The 23,513-nt window shown below is 38.1% G+C and overlaps 1 protein-coding gene across 5 annotated transcripts in view; it reads left to right on the top strand.

Moving 5' to 3' along the window:
* PAM (peptidylglycine alpha-amidating monooxygenase) overlaps positions 1-23,306 on the top strand; it is a 162,530-nt gene extending 139,224 nt beyond the window's left edge. For 4 of the 5 annotated variants that reach the window (XM_063295388.1, XM_063295389.1, XM_063295384.1 and 1 more), the window contains 10 exons: positions 64-180; positions 2,765-2,837; positions 3,211-3,421; positions 4,078-4,278; positions 8,843-8,961; positions 11,395-11,494; positions 14,392-14,445; positions 19,900-20,100; positions 21,743-21,799; positions 22,460-23,306. In XM_063295388.1, coding sequence (XP_063151458.1) covers positions 64-180; positions 2,765-2,837; positions 3,211-3,421; positions 4,078-4,278; positions 8,843-8,961; positions 11,395-11,494; positions 14,392-14,445; positions 19,900-20,100; positions 21,743-21,799; positions 22,460-22,641 — 1,315 coding nt within the window. In that variant the 3' untranslated portion in view covers positions 22,642-23,306. The remainder of the gene's footprint in view (positions 1-63; positions 181-2,764; positions 2,838-3,210; positions 3,422-4,077; positions 4,279-8,842; positions 8,962-11,394; positions 11,495-14,391; positions 14,446-19,899; positions 20,101-21,742; positions 21,800-22,459) is intronic. The other variant, XM_063295387.1, reaches the window with a different exon arrangement.
* The last annotated feature ends 207 nt before the right edge of the window (positions 23,307-23,513 follow it).

Raw genomic sequence — 23,513 nt, 5'->3', positions numbered from 1 at the left:
GAAGGTAGTTTATTACTAATATATATATATATATATATATATATATTTCTTTTTTTACTTTAGCTCGTTCAACAGTAGCTATGTTTATCAACAGAAAGGACTTGGACCAATTAAAGAAAATACTATTCTTGTACTGGAGGCTAGTGGTTCAGCAATTCTTCGTTCCACAGGAAGAAATATGTAAGTCCCTAATTTTTTTTTTTTCATGTGTCTTCATGATTCTTTTTTGAACTGGTTAATTCTGTTTTATTTTGCATTATACTAATTATGTCAAAATTTCTTCACTTTTGCTAGCATTTTCTGGAAACAATAGATTCTCATTTTTATGTCTGCTGGCTGTTTACTGATCCACATGAACACAATTTCAGTCAAAACTAAATATTATCTCCTCCTCTCTTGGAAAAAGAAGCAGGGACACAGAGGCGGATGGTTTGCCAAACGTCTGCTTTCACTGGCCTGGCTATAAATGTTAGGTGAGGTGGATGTACTTCTGTCAGTCAGTGAAGTACTGTGGGCTGGGATTGAAAGCCGTCCCATATGCTACCTTATTGCTTCAATATGGTGGGAAAATCGCTTTTCTCCCATATCCTACCTGTTCCATCAAGCCATGAAATACCCCCACTCTATCCTGGATCACCCTAGTAAGCAAAGTAGGGGTTGTTTCTCTTTTGTATTCCGTCTAGATATGTACTTGTTTTCATGCAGCCTGAAAACAGTAAGCAGTTCTAAAATAGTCTTACGTTTGCGTGACATGATTTGTTGAGTACCGAAGGGAAGATCTGCTCAAATGAAGAATTTTTGAGATGAGGATTCTCAGATATGTCACAAGACTGACTTTTCTTTACATGCAAGGTAATCTCCTAGCTCTTGGTAGCTTTTCAGTCTGCATCCATCAGGGTTAAACGTAGGTTTCGGTGAAATCATTCCTGCAAATTACCTTGAATGTTATTCCATGTCTATCATCTTTGCAAACCCTTCTATATTGTCAATTAAGATTCATCAGGGAATTTTAGGCTCACTGAGCTGCTGAATATATTTACAAGGCTTTCCCATGTATCAAGGCTCCATGATCATGGGAAATCTGTAGGCCTGTTTAGCTGAATATGCTTTTAATACCTGGTGAACATTTATTGTCAACCCATGAAGGTATGCAGATGGATGGATGGGGATGATGTTGAGGCTGCGATTTCTTTGCATACTCTCACAAAATAATTAAAAACCCTTTCAGTTCCAGCTGGTGTTGACAGAGGGGGGTGATCATGTCTATGGCCCCTCAGGGCTCAACACTCTCCCCTCTCCTGAAACATCTTCTGTGACATCTACATGAAACCACTGGGTGAGGTTATGCGCCAGTTTGGGGTTTGGTATCAGTATGCAAATTGGTTTGTAAATTGAATTTATGTAGACGTTTTTTTAATGTGTTGCCACAAAAAGGTTTATCAGATTTTAGCATGAATGTACATACAATTAGACTGTTAACATTGAAACACTTAGAATTATGTAAGAAACAGAGTTTGCGTTAACTTTAGAAGCCACGAAGGAAGCTGATGGTAGAATACTTTCCAGTACTTCACTTACTCTTTTCTGCAAAAGCATTTCTTGGAAGGTCAGCAATTCTGTTGGGAACAGCACAAATTGGGTTCCAATAGAAGAGAGTACTGCCCCAAACAAGCAAGAGATACCAATTTGTTTACAGGGAATTCCATTTATACTGATGCAGAGAAGGAAGATAGATCAGCAGCTGTCCAGGGATGTGGCTGATCCTACACTTGCGTAAAACATTCCAAAAATCTGTACGTCATACTGCCCTGATTTCAAATGATGTAATACTGATTTTGCAAAATTGAACAAAAGCTCAACATGGCTGTGATGATATCTGCAACCCCTTTTTCTTCACTTTTGCTTTTTAAATTTAAAATAAATCTAAATCACACTGATGGTCCAGATTCTGGTTTTGCGTTGCTGGATGTGTCTTTATTGTAGGAAAGATGCAACAGTTAAGCTGTCCTTAACATGGCTAATAGAGTGCCTCAGTCATTATACTGCTTACCATAAAATATATGGAACATTTAGGTGCAAGTTGCAGTTTATATTACCAAGACGGTATTATCTGGTGGAAATGCTTACGTCCATAAATACGAAATTGGGTCTTTTAATGGAAAAAAATAAAACTTAAAGCAGCGGTAATGACATGTTAGAAAGGCATGTTGGATCACCAGAGAAATAAAAGAGTGATGCACCAGGGTATTCGTGGACAAAAGAACTGAATTTCTTCTAGGACTGCAGGTGTGGTTTGAAGTGGTTGGAAATTAATACCAGGGCAGTTTCAGTAACAAATGTTTGTGGTTAATGCAGGGGGATTCAGAGTTCCCTGATATGTTGGCTGTTGCCTTTTGCCCATCAACAGTGTTGGGGGGGGAAGCAAATGATCAAGATCTGTGCTTACCTCTAATGTAACCTGGCTGGAATTCTTCATTGTCTTGTGACCTTTGCCCAAATGTCAGTTTTGAAATGTAGTGGTAGTAGCACCAAGTTGATACCAAATAGAATGAATTACTTGAGAATAACAGTACTAAAGACAGGGGAAATAAGTGAAGAAAGAACAAGAAAAGGGCTGTAAAACCCTTATTAATTTTGGTAGCCATAATGTTTCTCTTGAAATAAGATAACGTTAGTTCAAGCTGTACATATGACAACTAAATAAAACCTCTTATTTTATACTGCTGCTTTCTTCCTCATTAATACTGCTTTCATTTATTCTCAGGTTTTATTTACCTCATGGCTTGAGTATAGATAATAATGGTAACTACTGGGTGACGGATGTAGCTCTTCACCAGGTATGTAGAAATGGCTTCTGTATTAACAAGAAGACCCGAATCTATGTTTTTCTGCTTCTTACTAACAATTTGGGTGTAGTATTTTTTCTCAAGCTAGGATGGCTCGGGGAAAATACTTGTCACATTTTTTTACTGTATTTGGGTAAAATACAGTCAACCCATGGGCTGACATTTTATGCAAAACAAAAACCAAAACCCTCTCAATCCAGCTCTTACAACGGATTTCTGTATTGATCTCATGAATATTAATGTCTATACGGCTGTTCTCTGAAGAAAGATATATTCTACAGGTCAAACGTTTGATCTTCCTGTAAGCGATAGCATTTTTGTATTAGTCTCACTTAACTGAAGCTCTATTCTTTTACGTTGTTAGGTGTTCAAACTGGCTTCAAATGGTGCGGAATCTCCTTTGCTGACTTTAGGAAGGGCTTTGCAACCTGGAAGCGACAAATACCACTTCTGCCAACCCACTGATGTGGCCGTGGATCCAGCAACTGGGAATATTTATGTGTCCGACGGCTACTGCAATAGTCGTATTGTTCGGTTCTCTCCAAATGGAGTATTTGTCATGCAGTGGGGAGAAGGTATTGGATAGAAAGTTAATTCTTTTTTTCCCCCTTGGAGAATGGCATAGAATTATGTACATACAAGATAAATTTCAGAAGGTTGCCATCCCCTCTCGCCTCCAAGTCCCACTGAAATCAATTATACTTAAGGATCTGTGGGTTTAAGGCTTTCAGAGAGGGTAAGTCCTTGACTTCAAGTTATGTATTTTATAACACAATATTTCTAATATAAAGACATTCCTATTGTATAAGGAACTAAACTGCAATTGATAATTTAAATGGCTAAGAAGTTCCATTTTTATTAAGTATGCTTACACCTTTAGTGTGAGAAAGCACTACATTCTGAGAAATGCAGCCCTAGAAATAAGACGTCTCAGTAAAAACTCAGTATATAGTGGAAAAGTATTAAACCATGTTTTAATCATTTAGATATTTGGACTTTTACAAGATAGGGATTTTTAAAATTCTTTTGCATATAGCATGTTGTTAAATGCAGTCCATTATTCAAACAAGAACAAGTGAAAAGGCTGCTTAATTATATTGGTACATAGATTAAAAGTTGCAGCGGTTGAAGAGAGACACTTTTTTTCTTCACTTTTTTTTTCCCCTTAAAATGTGGCCATAAATAGTGACCTCAGTTTTGTCATACCTAAAATCAATTTCTCTTCTTTCAGAGACTTCTGTAGGTCATGCTAAACCTGCCCAGTTCAACATCCCTCACAGCTTAACTCTTGTATCTGACTTTGGTCAGCTATGCGTAGCAGATAGAGAAAATGGTCGGATTCAGTGTTTTAAGCCAGAAACAGGTGAATTTGTGAAAGAGATCAGACATCCATTGTTTGGAAGAGAAGTTTTTGCAGTTTCTTACACTCCAGGTAATTATAAAGAAGTGTTACATTTGAGACACGTGCTTGCTTCTTCAGGGACAAAATTACAGTATTAATTTTTTTAACATTAGATGTGACTCAAACTTACTGCAGGTTCTTTAAAAACTAAGAAGCTTCTTCTCTCTTCTTGGTCCCTCTAAGATTTTTTTTTCTACAGTTTTAAACAATTAAATTTTTTATTAGTGTGAATACAAGCAGATTTCCTCTTAAACTATGCTTGAGTTTCATAACAAACTGTAGTGGGTAGGGGGAGCTTTCCCTGCATGTATAAACAAAACTGCCTTTGTTAGCCATGCTCTCACTTATTCAAAACAGGAAGCTAGTAGGTCAGTTCAGTAGGGAGAAAAACAGAATCTAAACAAGGTTGTGCTATTGTTTATTGCAGCAAGAATGTGATATGTGGACTTCATACTAAGGGAGAGAGGAAATAATATTTTAGCTCCTATCCTAATTAAGGCATCAACAATGTTGGATACCTCAAACAAGGGGTTAGACACACATTACAGCCTCTGCTGATACCTATCCATGTCTTGTGTATTTTAAGAAATTCAGAAATTACAGAAATATCAAATTGGCTTTTCAGTTTTTGTGAAAAGTTCTTATTAAATAAAATCTCCATTGCCAAGCAATAAAATATTAGAAATGTTTATTCGTATTCATGGGTTCTTTGCTTACTAAAGTGCATCTGCGACAGACTATGAATATGACTAGAGAAACTGCAGATGGTGTTAACCTGAGAGAACAGGCCTGTGTCTCTCCAACCAAAATCTTGCTTCCTATGTTGACATTTCACTAAGAGCAGAAGATTATAGAAGGCTTCACAGAATTGTAGACATATGTTCTGCTTGATACCATTCCTAATTTGCACCTTTTATCCTAAGCCTTTAGAATTTTTTTATAGTTTCAGGAACACAACAGTTCTCATTCCATCCAGCTTGCTTTTTCTATGTATTGTTTTCCAGATGGAGGGCCCTCCTTTACAATGAACTGCCCAGGGACTGAGCAATACCAGCTAGGGAACTTTAAAACCTAAGAGCCATACAATGTCAAATCATCCAGTATTCTGTGGCTAAATAGGTGCCAGTGGAAAGTCACAGTTATAGCATCCTCCCCTTATGTTTCCTAACAACTGGTATTGAGAGGTATAGTACCTCTTGTTACTATTGTTTGGAAATTACTTTAATGAAAAGCGGGCTAACCTTAAACTCCAAGAATTTGTCTGTTTCCTTTTTACACACACTCAAGTTAGTAGTCTTACATACTACCATACTGCTATAGGTAAAATAAGCTCTGAGTAGAGAACTGCTTATTCCTTCAAAATTCATTTGCTGACATCTGGCCGTACTATTTTCAGAGAAAGTGTGGTGGATTCCAGCAAGGGTGCTGGTTCCCAGGGGGAGAGAACATTCCAGACTGATAAACAGCTTCACAGCCCAGACCCGGTGGCTGGGAAGCTTAAGAAGTTCAAGGCAGCCCCTCCTTAGGGCCCTTTTGGGTTATCTCCTTTAGCTTAGTGCAGGAGCCTCAGTTTGGCAAGGTTCTGTCTGTCGGATAGGAGCAATGAAGAAGTAGAGTTGGAATACCATCTCAGCGTGGTTTCTATCCCCGATGACCTGACAGAAAGAAAAAAACTGCCCTCACAACTCTCACAGTACTTTATCAGATACACAATAGTGTATACATCTATAATGTATACTATATTTGTGTGTGTGTGTGTGTGTGTGTGTGTGTGTGTAGTATACCCTTGCTTCATTTTTCCTTTTTAAGCTGGAAAGTTACCATTGCTGAATTTGTTTTCAGTTTGTCGTCACTACTAGCCTCAGTTCCTCACATTTTCTTACTTGAAAATGAGCTGCTATTTTCAGTATCAGTCCTACATCTTGTATAATGAAGATGCAAAGATATGTATTTATTTCTGCATTTATATACCACTATTTCATTATTCACCCAAGGCGGAATAGAATGTCTTTCCTATTTATCTCCAAAAAACCAGCCTTGTGAAGTTTGTTGAACTGAAGGAGTGTGCTTGGTCCACAGCGAAACAGGAAGTTGGGTTTTCTCAATCCCTATCAAATACTTTTAACAATTTATTTGCAACCTCATACTTCTTTTGTTATTCAGTGGTCCAGTTGCTCCTCTGTTTTCTCATTTGTGATATATGTAAGATATGTGTCATTGTTATTTTCAATGTCTTTAGAGATGGGCTTCACAAAATACATGTTTGCATCATTTATTGTATTTTTTTTCTTTAGTGCTAGTTTTCTTTTTGAAAAAGTCTTATCATTTGGGCAGGGTTTTCATTTTCTGAAAGGAGCTGTCATTTTTCTCATAGTTTCTATGACATTGATCACCATCCATGCCAGGCACTGCTTTGACTTTTCATTTCCTAGCCAGCAGAATGCACTCTGGCTGAGCTTTGTCCCAGATACGTTACAGTTAGCATGCCAGTTTCTCTTAACTTCATATTCTGGCATTAGTTATGTTATCTGTAAGCCATGGAGGTACAGGAGATAGAAGCTTGATCCTCTAATTGCATCAAGCTACCTGCATTCAGATTTTGTGCCCTGAGTTGCTTTAGGACAGGTAATGCTTAGAGTTCAGAGAGATTTAAAAGAGGTTCTATAAGGGACAAAGTACTTGGATGGGAGATTACTAGGCATTCCGGGGCTGTAGGCTAGACTGCTAAATTTTAAAAAAAATCCTAGAAGAAGGCAATGGCAAACTTTTTTGTAACGCTGCTAAGAAAACTACATGGAAGCAGCCCCAGGAGTCAAGTCTGCTTGAGAATATCTATACTAGATTTTCTTTTCAGCAAGCTTTATTCTTCCTCCACTATTCACAGAATGTATATCAGTTTTAGTTCCTAATCTTAGTGTTAATAAATGCAGTGATACATAAGTACATCTCACTTGCAGGGGTGGATTTTATTATATTTTGTTTTTCAGCTGGCCATGACCAAAATAATAATTATCTATCTACTTACCTACCTACAATCCCTATAAGACCAATAAAATATAGGTGGTAAGTGATATTAAGAGTTTTAGAAGGACATAGTGGTGAGAACTTAGAGTAATCATTGAATCTCTTGAAGATTTTTTAATTTAACCCACTATGCAGTATATATTTCTAGAAGGTATCTTGCCACGATTTTTATCAGTGATGTTACAACAGAACACATTGTGGCAAGGCTGCCCTCTTATGTTCAGTGGGCTCATCTTGATTAAGACTCTGACTAGGTTCTTTGTGATAGGGCTTTACTGGAAATTTGTTCTGTTTTGTTTTGTTTACAAATTTCAGTCAATTTAATGAAAAATAAACTCCTTTAAAACTTGTTTAAAAGAAGATAAAGTTTGGGAGGCTAGTATATCAATTTTGGCTCAGTCTGGACTCCAGCCCATAGTTTATATTGAGGCACATTGTTCTTAAAGTGCTTCTAAAACAGAAATTATAGAACTAAAAGTTTCTATAAAGCCATTACAGTACTGTGTTAGCAGTTGCCCTGAACATCATCAGTTTACTAGATGTAAATGATACCCTGAATCCTAAAAAGAAGAACTAAAAGGAACCTAATGGGAGGCCCTTTACCATTCCTTGTGACAACATAGAAGATTCTGTTCCTGTTTGTCACTAGTGTTCAAGAGGCTCTCCAACCCTCTGGAAGGCAAAACAGGGTGGAGACTTCTTGTTTTTATCTCTACTCATACTAGTGAGGACCCAGGACAATATGATTGATGTGTGACATATACATTTTAATAATAAATATCATATATTGCAGCAATTAATGTAAGAAAATAGAAGATTTATTCTGTTTTCTTCTTTTTTCAATACATTTTTCTCCTTAAAAATAAAGTTTATACTACTTGCACTCCCCAAGGTGTGCCAGTTATCTCCCAATAGTCATGGCTAAAAGGATTAATATGAGAGTGGTGGTACAAGACTGTCACTATTAACTCACTATTGCAAAGGCAATGAGCTCATGTATATTTGTAGTTCTGTTGACTTTAAGGATACTTCCTCACAAAGATTCTGTGTCAGTTGGAAACAGCTTCAGAGATTTGCAGTGCTGGAATGCCAGGCTCAACTGCAGAACAGTGAAGAATTCTACCATGCTTGATTTATTGGTTTTAGAAGCATCGTGGTTCCAGTACCCTAACTGAGGGAACACTTACTTCATTGCTCCTCCTGGCATTCAGGTCCTTATAAGGGGAGTCCTAGCATTTTGTCAGTATTCCAGATAAAATGAACAAGGAATTTGTCAGTTTGCCCCTTCTTTATACTTAGACATCAGCCAAAATGCAAAGCATCGGTCTTTCTGTGTTCTCTCTCTCTCTCTCTCTCTCTGTGGACCAGGAATTTTCCCTCTTTGCTCTTAGAATTTCAAGTCAGCAGAAGTGAAAACCATCACAGATGGCCTTCAAAGTACATCTGAGGGTTTGGAGAATGAAAACAGTAGTGACATGAATGTGTAACTTTTCTTAATTGTACATTGTTGTAAGAAAGAATAAATCATTCATTATACACAGATTATTAAAGTATGAGTGTATGTTTATAGGTGGCCTCCTGTATGCAGTTAACGGAAAGCTGTCCTCTGGAGACAGGGAGCCAGTGCAAGCATTCGTGATGAACTTTTCAACTGGAGAAATCATTGACACTTTCATGCCACTTCGAAAGGTAACACATTGTGAAGTTTGACTTGTTTTTATTAAAAATGCATGAATACTCATTTACTTTTTTCCCTTTGTACATTGTACATTTCAGACTTTGAGATGAAAAATCTTAGATTACCTAGATACTTCTTTTAAAAATAACGTTTTATGGAATTATTCTTCTAACTCATGTAATGGAACTCTTAAGAGTTCTTAACTCTTAACTCCTCTTTTGGGGGAGATGGGCAGTGGCTAAATTTGAGCAATAAATAAATAAACTCTCACATTAGATGCAGCACACTCCTGTGCTTACCACCAAAATGTTTAACTATGCATGGGATTTGCTGGTTCAGAAAAACTATTTTGAAGTATTTATTAAAAGAGTTCAGCCCAAACAAGAAACAAATATACAAGACAAAATACCACATCAGTTTCACAATAATGTGGCAATAGCCAATAAGAAATCAGCATATGTTTTCCCTTTAAAGATTTATATGAGCTCTAAGTGGCCCATTGGAATAAATCAATTATTGCATAAGATGCTTCCTAAAACGTGCAGTACTGAATTGGGTAATGCACTGGGTACTGGATTACACCTAGAGTTATCCTAAGGACTTTGGGCTGTTCCTGGATGCTGGGGAGCAGTGAATTCAACAACTTTTAATTTGCCAAGTTCTAAAAGCATGCTTAGTTGCTGAACAGGAAGAAGATGGTTTTGCACTTCGTTTTATTCCTCTTTTGAAATTTGTTGAAATTTCCCAGAACTAAAACAGAAGGAGGGTAAATTTAAATACATTGATGAAATAGCTACGTTAATCTGTGTCAACTGAGGACAGCAAATTCCTGTGGCCAGAGAGATATGAAATGCTTCTAGAAGAACTTTAAAACAGGAGAATGCCAGCTAGCGAGAAAAATATCCCAAGAGAGAAAAGCTATCTGACCAGAATTCTGATTTCTGGATCCTAATAGTGTATTGTGACAGAGCACACATACATACATTTGGAAATTGGAGTTTTAATTTCCTGGATCTTGATTTGATGTTATTGCCTTATTATTGATTTTTGAGTTTTATCACTAAGACATGGTCTACATGAAAGTATAGAATAGGAATTGATTAATAGCCCCATCTTGATGCTTCGTGGCAGTTGAAATGCATTCTCAACTGGCCCTTTGTTTTTTGTTTTAAAAAATCGGCAAAATAGTTCAACAAAGAAAGAGGAAATGCTCTCCCAATATATTTCAGTGAACCCTCTCCATTTTCTACTTAGCTTTAAACTGTACCACATACAATATCTGGCTCAGAGTTTACTCAGCACACAGTGGCTTCTTGCTTCATAAGGAAAGATCTTTTATTTAATTAGGCTACAGCCACAAAGAGACAGAGTACAGGCCAAGAAATAATTTGATTTGTTAGCATAAGGAGAGAAGAGAGATTTCACTAGTGAGGGCAAGTCACTACATTGTATTTGGGTTTTCTGTCATTTTCAGCTTGTCTGTAGCTGCCACTATGCATGTAGTATCAGCCCGCCATCAGATTAAAATTAATCAGTATTCTAGGTTTTCGTCTGCTTTGAAAACTTAAAAGCAAATGTCAAGTGCACCTTGAACAAATCTGTTTTTCCCCCCATGTGTTTTTAATTTCTGAATATTGAGTATGGGAAACAAACAACACTGTTTAGTTAAAACCACAAATATCAATCTTAGTAAAAGAATGATGGCTTCAAAGTAATCTAGGATGTTTTCCAGAATGAAATATCCCTGCGGTCTTCCATTTATAGTTACAAAGTATGTTTTGTTGTTTCCTCAACCATATCCCTGCTAGACATACAAAGAATCTTTCATTGTTTATACAAATTATGATTAGATTGTATTCTCATTGTGCTTTTATGTGTCAGATGTAAAGACAAACTTTCTTTGTATGGTACAGAACAGTGAAATATTGTAAATTAGCAAGCAGGACCATTTTATTTTAACCCAGTGGGGAATAGATTACCATGTATGCTCTGGAAAAAGACTTCCTACTACAGTATAAACTTCCCATTCATGTTAGTGCAAGGAGACACATTTGGTCTGTCCGCATCCCCCAGAGCTTCCTCCAGAGTGACTAAGGCCAAGAATTCTGGCTTTGTGTATATATGGCTGTGTGTTTGAGGAGACTGAGAATAAAATGTGTGCTATAATCCTTACAGACTTTTAAGGCTCCAATTCCCCCTCACCCCAACGCTGGTCATGCCAAGGGAAGTCATCCTACATTGCCAAGGGAACTGAAGCACCTCTGGTATATGCAGAGGTTCCTTCTGTTCCATAAATGTTGTTAGACTTTCTCCATACTTTTGCACATATTAATTAAAGTTCAAATGCTACTTGTCAGATGCCTGTAATTCTACATCTCAGGCTATTCAATACATAATTTCCAATTTCTTCCCTATTTTAATATGTTGGCTATTTACCATCACAGAATTTTGAGATGCCACATGACATTGTTGCTTCAGAAGACAGAACAGTATATGTTGGTGATGCTCATGCCAACATGGTGTGGAAATTCGCAACCACAGAAAGTAAGATATTTTTGCCATTACAAGCATTAATATTTCCAGATAAAAAGATGATATTCTTAATGCTTCTGTACATTACATCTTAATGAATGTGGGCCAAGGTTTTTTGAAAAAAAGTTATAATGCCACTTGATGCATTAACAAATAGGACAAAGAATTTCTGTGCTTCCAGTTCAGGCTAAGGGAACAACCTATTTTGGATAGCTTTAATCACTTAGATGAATTTTCCTCCAACATTAAATCAGAATATTTCCCAATGCCTGGGATTGATTGATATTATAATTACTATGTTCAGAAATTTAATTATTTTAAGTGTTCACAAATTGATGTTACATGCTATATAATATCTTGGATTTTTTTTCTCAAAGCCAAAAGTAGGGGAAAAACACTTAAAAATACAGTTAATACGATTAAAATGTTCAAGCAAATTCAAAAGTTAATTTGGAAGTTATTTTTGTTTAAATACTTGTAAGTATTTTAGACATTATAGCTATTATATATACAGATGGCCCTCATTTTCCAGTGTTGCATTATCCATGTTTTTAGAGGCCAGATCAGGTATATGTGTAAAGAGTTTTGCATATCCCTGGTTTTTATTTTGACTTTGCTAATTTATTTATTTGGTAAGTTTGTATAGCCACCCATTTCATATATGTGACTCTGAGCAGTGTACAAAGTTAAAAACACAAAACAATACAACAAAATATTCAAAAAATAACAAAAATAATTAAAAAATTAAAAAACAATAAAACATTAAAAAAAACCATAATCTGCAGGAGAGCACATTCAGTTTCTCTAGCAATACAGCCACTTTGCAGGCTCCATACCCATGTTACCAGATCACTAGGCCAGATGGCAAAGCCATGTCTTCAGGCCCTTCTGGAAGTCCAGCAAGGTCAGGGCCGATCTAACCTCAAGGGGAATGATGTTCCAAATGGTAAGTGCCATGGCAGAAGAGGTTCTCCTCCTGGGTGCTGTCAGGTGACATTCTCTTGTGGACAGGACCTGCAACGTGCCCTTCCTGATGGGATGGGTAGATGTGATTGGGAGGAGGTGTCCCTCAACCCGGCCCCAGAACATGTAGGGCTTTATAGATCATTACCAGTACCTTGAGTTGAACCCAGAAGCAAATTGGTAACCAGTGTAGCTCGTGGAACAGAGTTGTAACATGTGCTGATCTAGATGCTCATGTAACTGCCCGCACTGCTGCTCCATATGATTTCTTGTGGCAACTGGCCATCTCCTCCTTCTAAGTAACTCACTTGGCTGTTAATAGAGAGTCACCCCACTCACATCAAGTGGCTTATGCTGGCTTCTCAACTCCATGCAGCTGTTTCTCAATTTCAAAGGAAAAGTCTCTTAATATGTCACTGGCACTCGGGGCTGCCCACATATTGCTCATGGCGATCTCTTGATTGGCGCTGCTCAGAACCTGCAAATTAATAAGATTGTTTTCAAATTTGATTAAGGGGCTCATTTACATTGTGATCTAAACATATTTTAACATTTAATTGAAACTTGTAAATTCAAATTTAAAATTACTTTAAATCAGATGGCTCATATTTTAAGGCTAAGGCTAATGTGTATATCTTTATAGAATTGTATCTTGTACTGGTCAGTGACCGTAATAAAATTGAACTGAACCTGCTGAGGGCTCAACTTTTGATACCATGACCCATAGTATCATTCTGGGTTGGTTCATGTTTGGATTTCCAAATTCTAAAGGAGATGCCAGGGGATTATGGCTCTGCCTCTAGGCAGTTGTTTTTGCAGGCTCCTAAAGCTCTATTTTCCTAGCCGTGGGGTTAGGTGTTTGTGAAACCCGTTGAATTTTTTTTTAAGTGGTGGTGGTGGTGTTTTGTCCATGCAGTCATGTTTTTAACTGTTTTTAAATTACATATTTGAAATATTGTAAGCTGCCCAGAGTCTTTTTGGAGATAGGTAGCCTTAAATATCCAATAAATAAATAAATTTTCATTCTATATATTTCTCAGCAGCCACGTGAAACTACTGTGAATTATAATCTGGTTGATACACAGCTATAATCTTTTCAGTGGATGTTGGTGAGAAAAATAATGTTTTGAACCGTCGGAGCTAGACTAAGTGTAATCAAATCCAAACAAGACCAATGAGAATTGTAACTTTTGCTCTTTTAGAGATTCACCAAGATGATTTGCAATATTAAATCCTGTGTTGCCAAGTCTGGCTTTATTACCTTGTTAAAGAGATCTCTTCATCCCAGGTTGTTCCTTAGCATCTGGCATACAGTGTCCATTGACAAGCCAGCTGAGAATCGTAGTCACTCTACTGTGCAAATGGTTTCATTTTCATTTTCCTGTGCCATTTTCACATCTTGTTAACCTAAATAAGTTGTTCCCACTGGAATATTTGCTGTCACTTGGTCACTGAAGTTGGCACTCGTTCTTGGCTGAGAGTGTCTCTCAGTATTTCTTTGCTTAAAGTCATCAAGAGATTACTCTGTTTCAGATTCTTTTTTTCCATTTTATATTTTTAAAAGCATAATAAAACAACGAAGTGAAGAAATTTAAAACCAGAAATAGGTAAGAAGAATGAAAGGACTGAAAGGATTCCCAGATCACAATTTTTGTGATTGTTATAAATCACCTGCCAATCTATTACACACCAAAGAATAAACGTTTTGTGCTGATATTTTGGGTTCATGTTGCTGATTTCCTGGGTTAAAACAAACAAACTATTATTTATTTTGAAAGAAATGTACTACTAACTATATACTACTTATAGTATAACCCCTGCTATTCTTCTGAGTTGCTGTGCATTCTTATACTTGCAACATCAATTATGTATCACAACTGGTGACCATTGCTGGTTCAATGAATCACAGACATCACAGTGCCTCAAAAGCAATTTCTGTGTTTCAGAAATGGAACATCGGTCTGTTAAAAAGGCTGGGATTGAAATACAGGAAATAAAAGGTTAGTCTTTTTTTTCTGCCGTTTAGGGTCAGGGGAAGGTGTTGGTTCTGAACAGAAATGTGCAAAGTGCTTCAACTCAAAACATTCTGACCTCAAAGAAGCTGTTCTGATTTCCCTGACTCTGTGTTTGGAGAGTTTTGTTTCAAGGCTGGTACAAAACCCACTGTTTTGTCCCAGGCATGAAAAGGAAATCGTTTGTTACAAGAGGAGTTGCTTTGAGTGTTGCAACAGTTCTGAGCACTGCAATGGGCAATTGTTCTGTAGCTTATGCATGAGTGTTCTTTGAAGACCCCCTATTCCCAAAGCATCAACAAAGTTTTGAACTTAGGGATAGTTTGAAAGCAGTGCCCTCACCATTCCACAGTACCCTATCTAGAGCTGCAGAACAATAGGAATGACTAAACATTGAGCTGTAGCTGTTCAAAGGCTGGTTGCCCCAGCCTTCCCATTATATTTTCCAACAATCTCGGGGATGGACTGACTTTGGGCTTAAAGTCTACACAATCCTTGGGATTGGCTTGCAAAACTCAGAGCCAACAAAGCCTCAACACTCAACGCAGGAGTTCCCTCCTATCTTATCTGCAAAATATGCAGACTGTGCTGTGTTTAGAAAAGGGAAGCTTGGCTTGGAAACACTGTATCTGAGAAGGCATGAGTGTGGTCACTGACAACAAATTGAACACGAGACAGCAGTGTGAGACAGCTGCTTGAAGGGCTAGTGCAGTTCTGGGCTGCATTAGAAGAAATGTCATGTCTAAGATATGTGAAGTCATTATTCTGCTCTAGTCAGTTCTAGTGAGATTAACCCAGGAGTATTCTGTGTGATTCAGGGTGCCACATTTCCAGAAGGATATTGACTAGTTAGAGAGGGTTCAAAAAGGGTTGAAGAAAATGATACAGGAACTTGACATCATGCACTGTGAGGATAGGTTGAAGGAACTTGGGAAGTTCTACCAGGTGAACAGATGACTGAAGGGAGAAAAGATGTTCAGGTATGTAAAAGGAAGTTACAGGAAGGGTAGTCAATAATTATTTTCCATGGCTACAGAAACTAGAGGCAGAAATAATGGGTATAAATAGCAGCTATCTAGATTTCATTTAAGTATAAGAAAAAACTTCTTGATGTAAGGTCTGTACAAAGCAGAACAGTATAGCTATGGAGGTTGTGGGTTCTCCATTTGAGTCTGTGCAGCTACCTCTTATGGATGGTATAATTGGTTTTCCTGCACACTGCTGAGGATAAGACTAGATTATTCTTGCAAAACAACAAATCTGTGATTATGCAGATGCTTGTCTGGAAAATACTTGTCATGTAAATTAAAAGGATATAACTTGACACAAAGAAAAAGGTTATTCTTAAATATTAAATAGTATGATCAGCTTCTTTTAGGCAATGAGTTTCAGCCACAGATAGGAACTAAGTGTTCCTGGTGCAGAAATTTTGACAGTGGCAGAATGGAGTAGCATGAATTATAAGGAGGAGGAACATTAAAAGCATAACCCTTCTTTTATTTTTAAAATCCTTCTGAAGTTTATTTAATCATGTATTATTTATAGTACTTTGAAAAATCGCTGTAAAAAAGTGATTTCACCATTGGAAAGGATCCAATATAAAGTAATGACAATATAATTGAACCTAAAAACAAAATTTGAATAGAATAGCGTGAGTGAATATTGATGCTCTTTCCCTTCCATCCGTTTTGGTCCTTTTGGACTGGCCACAAACATACTATAGGATCAAACGCACACATTGCTGCCCATGCCTTTTATGACAGCAAAAGCCACCTCCAGAATACAGCAGTTATCACACCAAATCAAAGACTGTCCGTGGGAATCTTGTTTGTCAATCATGAAGCACTATACTGAGCACTATAGAGCTCATCTTCAGCAAAGGATCGTTACCTTGTCGTGGTGCTGGAGTTTGAGCACCTCAGTGATGCCATGAGCTAAACCATGAAGGGCCACCCAAGACGGGAAGGTCATGACAGAGAGGTCAGACTAAATGCGATCCCTGGGGAAGGTAATGGCAAGCCACCCCAGTATTCTTGCCGTGAAAACTAAATGGATCAGTACAACCAGAGATATGTCGGTATACCATCGGAAGATGAGACCCCCAGGTCGGAAGATGGTCAAAATGCTACTGGGGAGGAACAGAGGATGAGCTCAACTAGCCCCAGACGTGATGACGCAGCTAGCTCAAAGCTGAAAGGACGGCTAGCGGCCGACGGTGCTGGTGGTGAACGGCGAATCCGATATTCTAAGGATCAACACACCATTGGAACCTGGAATATAAGATCTATGAGCCAGGGCAAATTGGATGTGGTTATTGGTGAGATGTCAAGATTAAAGATAGACATTCTGGGCGTCGGTGAACTGAAATGGACTGGAATGGGCCACTTCACATCAAATGACCACCAGATCTACTACTGTGGACAAGAGGACCACAGAAGAAATGGAGTAGCCTTCATAATTAATAGTCAAGTGGCTAAAGCAGTGCTTGGATACAATCCAAAAAACGACCGAATGATCTCAATTCGAATTCAGGGCAAGCCATCTAACATCACAGTGATCCAAATATACGCCCCAACCACAGATGCTGAAGAAGCTGAAGTAGAGCAGTTCTATGAGGATCTGCAGCACCTGCTGGACAGCACACCTAAAAGAGATGTTATGTTCATCACAGGAGACTGGACTGCTAAGGTGGGCAGTCAAATGACACCTGGAATTACAGGTAAGCATGGCCTGGGAGAACAAAACGAACAAACACTCTCTTCCAACAACCTAAGAGACGGCTTTATACATGGACTTCCCCAGATGGACAACACCAAAATCAGATTGACTACATCCTTTGCAGCCAAAGGTGGCGGATATCTGTACAGTTGGTAAAAACAAGACCTGGAGCTGACTGTAGTTCAGATCACGAACTTCTTATTGCACAATTTAGGATCAGACTCAAGAGATTAGGGAAGACCCACAAATCAGCTAGATAAGAGCTCACTAATATTCCTAAGGAATATGCAGTGGAGGTGAAGAATAGATTTAAGGGACTGGACTTAGTAGACAGGGTCCCAGAACAACTATGGACAGAAGTTCGCAACATTGTTCAGGAGGCGGCAACAAAATACATCCCAAAGAAAGAGAAAACCAAGAAGGCAAAGTGGCTGTCTGCTGAGACACTAGAAGTAGCCCAAGAAAGAAGGAAAGCAAAAGGCAACGGTGATAGGCAAAGATATGCCCAATTAAATGCAAAATTCCAGAGGTTAGCCAGAAGAGATAAGCAATTATTTTTAAACAAGCAATGCGCAGAAGTGGAAGAAGACAATAGAATAGGAAGGACAAGAGACCTCTTCCAGAAAATTAGAAACATTGGATGTAAATTCCAGGCAAAAATGGGTATGATCAAAAACAAAGATGGCAAGGACCTAACAGAAGAAGAAGAGATCAAGAAAAGGTGGCAAGAATATACAGAAGACCTGTATAGGAAGGATAACAATATCGGGGATAGCTTTGAGGGTGTGGTCAGTGAGCTAGAGCCAGACATCCTGAAGAGTGAGGTTGAGTGGGCCTTAAGAAGCATTGCTAATAACAAGGCAGCAGGAGACGACGGCATCCCAGCTGAACTCTTCAAAATCTTGCAAGATGATGCTGTCAAGGTAATGCATGCTATATGGCAGCAAATTTGGAAAACACAAGAATGGCCATCAGACTGGAAAAAATCAACTTACATCCCCATACCAAAAACGGGAAATACTAAAGAATGTTCAAACTATCGAACAGTGGCACTCATTCACATGCCAGTAAGGTAATGTTCAAGATCCTGCAAGGTAGACTTCAGCAGTTCATGGAGCAAGAATTGCCAGATGTACAAGCTGGGTTTAGAAAAGGCAGAGGAACTAGGGACCAAATTGCCAATATCCGCTGGATAATGGAAAAAGCCAGGGAGTTTCAGAAAAACATCTATTTCTGTTTTATTGACTATTCTAAAGCCTTTGACTGTGTGGACCATAACAAAGTGTGGCAAGTTCTTAGTGGTATGGAGATACCAAGTCATCTTGTCTGCCTCCTGAAGAATCTGTATAACGACCAAGTAGCAACAGTAAGAACAGACCACGGAACAATGGACTCATTTAAGATTGGGAAAGAAGTACGGCAGGGCTATATACTCTCACCCTAGCTGTTCAACTTGTATGCAGAACACATCATGCGACATGCTGGGCTTGAGGAATCCAAGGCTGGAGTTAAAATCACTGGAAGAAACATTAACAATCTCAGATATGCAGATGATACCACTTTGATGGCTGAAAGCGAAGAGGAACTGAGGAGCCTTATGATGAAGGTGAAAGAGGAAAGTGCAAAAGCTGGCTTGCAGCTAAACTTCAAAAAAACCAAGATTATGGCAACCAGCTTGATTGATAACTGGCAAATAGAGGGAGAAAACATAGAGGCAGTGAAAGACTTTGTATTCCTAGGTGCAAAGATTACTGCAGATGCTGACTGCAGTCAGGAAATCAGAAGACACTTAATCCTTGGGAGAAGAGCAATGACAAATCTCGATAAAATAGTTAAGAGCAGAGACATCATACTGACAGCAAAGGTCCGCATAGTTAAAGCAATGGTGTTCCCCATAGTAACATATGGCTGTGAGAGCTGGACCATAAGGAAGGCTGAAAGAAGGAAGATCGATGCTTTTGAACTGTGGTGTTGGAGGAAAATTCTGAGAGTGCCTTGGACTGCAAGAAGATCAAACCAGTCCATACTCCAGGAAATAAAGCCAGACTGCTCACTTGAGGGAATGATATTAAAGGCAAAACTGAAATACTTTGGCCACATAATGAGAAGACAGGACACCCTGGAGAAGATGCTGATGCTAGGGAGAGTGGAGGGCAAAAGGAAGAGGGGCCGACCAAGGGCAAGGTGGATGGATGGTATTCTAGAGGTGACGGACTCGTCCCTGGGGGAGCTGGGGGTGTTGATGACCGTCAGGAAGCTCTGGCATGGGCTGGTCCATGAAGTCACGAAGAGTCGGAACCGACTAAACGAATAAACAACATAGAGCTCATAGTATATGGAGGATTGTTGAGGTACACACTTTATAAATTGATTGTGTGGATAAAATAAGCAGTGTTTCATTTTGTGCACAAAGAATGCATTTTGACAATTAAAACAATTAATTTTTTTCAGCAATTACATGATGCACATGAGATGAACTGCGAACAGTTGATTGTGCTGTCATTGATCCTGACTTTCTATTAAGCAATTATCATACTTGTCCTCTTCAAGTACAATTTTTGCAGGGGAGGGAGGGTGGCAGACAACCTTGCAGCACAAGTATCTTAAAGTTGGTATTTAAAAGTGGCAATATGTGTTCTGAAGTGAACTGTTATATTGTAGTAGATTCTGCATGGATCAAAAGAGTTAATCTGTGTTCAATCTCTTCTTTCCTCAAAAAAAAAGCAGAGGCAATTATAGAAGGCACACTGACAAGGAATCCCACATCAAAAGAATTGTTAAAGAAAGAAGAAAGGCATCCAGTTGTCCAGCAAGCTAGCAGTTCCGTTTCTTTTGTTCTTATTACAACACTTCTAATTATTCCAGTAGTTGTCCTCTTGGCAATTGCCATATTTATTTGGTGGAGAAAGGCAAGAATCTATGGAGGTAATTAATCTGTGTTTAACCTGGTAACAACCAGCTTTTGATATCAATGCCTTTATGGAAAAAAAACATAGTAAAACTTTGAGAATGCTAATTTCCCACTGCCATACCATAGTCAATTTCTGGTAATGGAACTGGCTTCAAAAATGCACATTGTTGTACCTTTGTCCTGTCAAATCAGGACATATTTTAACATTCTTATTTTCAGTCCAGTTTGCAATTAGGATGAATGTTCTTGTGGTATCTGGGATATTACTTTGAGTTTATAGCATTGCTTATCCTGAAAGGGAATATGTATGTCTACATGCATAAAAAGGATTGTTGAAGTGGTCTTGCTGTTTTGTTTAGCTTTTCCTAGACAAGACAGTATGGAAACACCCAGCTCCTTTGGGTGTTTCCACTGTATTCTTTAGAATCTATTCTGGCATTGATTTTTTCTGTCAGCCAAATAGCTCTACTTCCTGTTTTTAACTTCTTGTAAAACAGTCTTTGCAATGCTCCATAATTATGGCAGCACTCAAAAAAATATACACAGCAGCATCAAAGGTAAAAGTAAACTGTTAAAACCTGTTCCCTAGCCAGTTCTATAAACATGTCAATGCAATTATTAAAGCATTATTTTCAGAAAAGAATTGCATTTGTGGACTAATGCCCCTTGAAATTCCATACCAGCTCTTCAAGGAATGACAGCCTCAGGTGTGCTTTTGAGTAAAAAAAGGGATGAAAGCAGATAAGATGCCTAACCCTCTCCTCTCATTGCCTTTATTAGGCCCCAGATCACTTTTCTTCCCCTGTGTTCTCCTGTAGGCCTTGAAGCCCCATTAATTGTTAAAATTCAGCATCACAGTTTATTTCCAAATTTAACTTGTCAGTATTTCTTTTGAAGCTTTAAATTTCAGATTTGGGTGGATGATTAGTACCAGAAATATACCCTTCTCCTTCTTTATGCCCAATTTTTTCGTATATTATCCTCCCAAACACTCTATAATATACATATATAGCCTTGGCCTGAAAACGATTGCCTCCCCAACTGAACATACAAAATCCTTTCAGTAATACTGTAATTTTTATGAGGAAAGTCATACTTTATCCAAGAAATATTATTTAACCAAGATATACCTTAAGAGCTTGAATTCACAAATACTATGTGCAGTTTTCTCTCCAAGTGTGAGATTTTTCAGAAAGAAAATTTAAGTATCTGAAGTAGTGTGAAAGCTTATTAATAGTAGTATGAATACCATATTATGAAAACCAGCTTAGTTTTGCTAAGTTTAAAAGTGTGTCTGTGTCCTTATGTGTGTGTGTGTGTGAGAGAGAAAGAAAAGAATATGAATTATGAATCATGGGGTGTCTATTATAAAAGGAAATTAAAACAATTTATATAGTTTTAGCTTCTTAGTTGACTTTGACATTTTTCAGCGGCACCAGAAAAAAAAACTCCATCTGTCAGAAAATCTGGTCTTTAAGTTTAGCTTGGTAAGTAAAATATACTTCAAGGAATCATTGGCAGAACAGAACATTTGTAAATCAGAGGCCTGATAGTAATACTCTGCTATATAGTTTTGTTTCTCTTAAATGTTTTGCTTCAGGTAATTTCAATTTAGAATTCTTGCTCCTAATTTACATATATGTGTCATTCTTATAGGTGATGCTGATCGTAAACTTGATTCAAGCTCAGGTAGAATTCTGGGCAGATTTAGAGGTGAGTAAAGGAAAAGATGTAGTGTTGCCTTTCTAAAAGTTAAAAGATATTTCCCTTGCACGCTCTCTCGTATGTATTGTCTTTCCTCTGATAATGAATCTGCAGTTACTCCTGATGAGAAAGCTGTAATGATGTTGGTGAGTCATCTTATATACTGCCCAAAGCCTTTGGGAACTGATGATTGCTTAGATGAGGAACACAGGCAAAGCAGGGAACAGGACTGAGCAATTGATCTCTCTTCCTCAGACTTGCCTTTTGTCTAAAAATGAAGAAAAGTATTGGCTGCAGTGGTTTCTGTCAACCTAAATTCAAAATATCCCTGAGCTAATTTTAAGCAAAGAGAGGCATAGGGTTAGAGGAGAGTATGGGAAGAAAGCAGAGCCTATTATACTTGAAGACCAAACCCTGTTTTGTGCCTGTATCATGTCTCACTTGACAGGAAATAAAAGAGGAAAAAGGTATAGGTTGCCTTTGGTTGGGAGACAGAGGACAGTTCTATTTCTTTTATGGTGTTCCTTGATGTTAACCACAGCAAGCTCTCCAAGAAGGGGCTGTTAAGCTAACAAAGATGAAACCTGAAAGACCAGAATAATGTGTAGTAACTAACATGTCTGAATGATAACAACATGAACCACATCCTAAAGTTGATTTCCATTGCAGGAAAAGGAAGCGGGGGCCTCAATCTTGGGAATTTCTTCCCAAGCCGTGCAGGCTACAGTCGAAAAGGCTTTGACAGACTTAGTACTGAAGGGAGTGATCAGGAAAAAGAAGAGGATGCTACGGATTCAGAAGAGGAGGATCCCATTCCTCAGCCTCCAGCGATACCCTCGTCTTCTTCCTGAAACTGGCCTTTGATCGCTACACTGAGTCTACAAAGATTGCCAGATTTAGCACGTTTTAAGATTTTACGTATTTAATTGTAAACTGTACTAGTCCTTTATGAGGCTGTACACAGTTTTATTTTTGATTTTGTTTTTCCTCCCCTCCCCTTTTGCTTCAGTTCAGTTTGGGAGTGTGAACATTTCATATCAGTGCCATTGTTTTATGTGAACCTTTTAATAAAGCAGGGCAATCCCACTTCAATTGCAGTAATGCTTTTAAAATAGTAATATTTGCTCATTTCAATTAGGGACCTTCTCTATATTTGTAAATAAGTCCCAGCCTCAGCTTTAAGAATACTTTTGGTTTTCAGTTTTTCTTTGGTGCCTTTTCACTTTTGATGCCCTTAATCTATCCAGAGCAGAGAGAATACAGTGCCACAATGAAACAGAGCCACTAAATCCCCTATTTTTTAAAAAAAATTGCTATTATTCTATTACTTTAAAGGAAAGATTTTAAAAGTCTCTATTTATAATTGGGCTTTTTTTCCTCCTCCTCCTCCTCCTCCTCCTCCTCCTCGCCTAGACTTTGTGTGTTTCCAGGATGTCTTATTTTTAGATGGCTACACTGTTAGAACACTATTTTCAGAAGCTGAATGTAACTTGTGTAATAAAGTGTTCGCAGAGCATTAGCTGTCAAAGTGGAATTTTTACATTTGGGGCAAAGGGGAACTGGCTTTGGAGACAGCCCAGTTAAACCACCACCAATCCCCAAAGAAGCTTAACAAAACACACCAACTGAAAAACTCAAGTGTTATTTTGTATGAAAGAAGATGCTTTGTTAAGGAGTGCTTTTTTAAAGAGAAAAAAGCAAATCAAAAAGTTAAAAAAATTTT

This window comes from Candoia aspera, chromosome 2 (genome assembly GCF_035149785.1).
Source record: "Candoia aspera isolate rCanAsp1 chromosome 2, rCanAsp1.hap2, whole genome shotgun sequence".
Classification (NCBI taxonomy): domain Eukaryota; kingdom Metazoa; phylum Chordata; class Lepidosauria; order Squamata; family Boidae; genus Candoia; species Candoia aspera.
The sequence above is the reverse complement of the archived record's forward strand: the minus strand, read 5'-3'. Positions and strand labels throughout refer to the sequence as shown.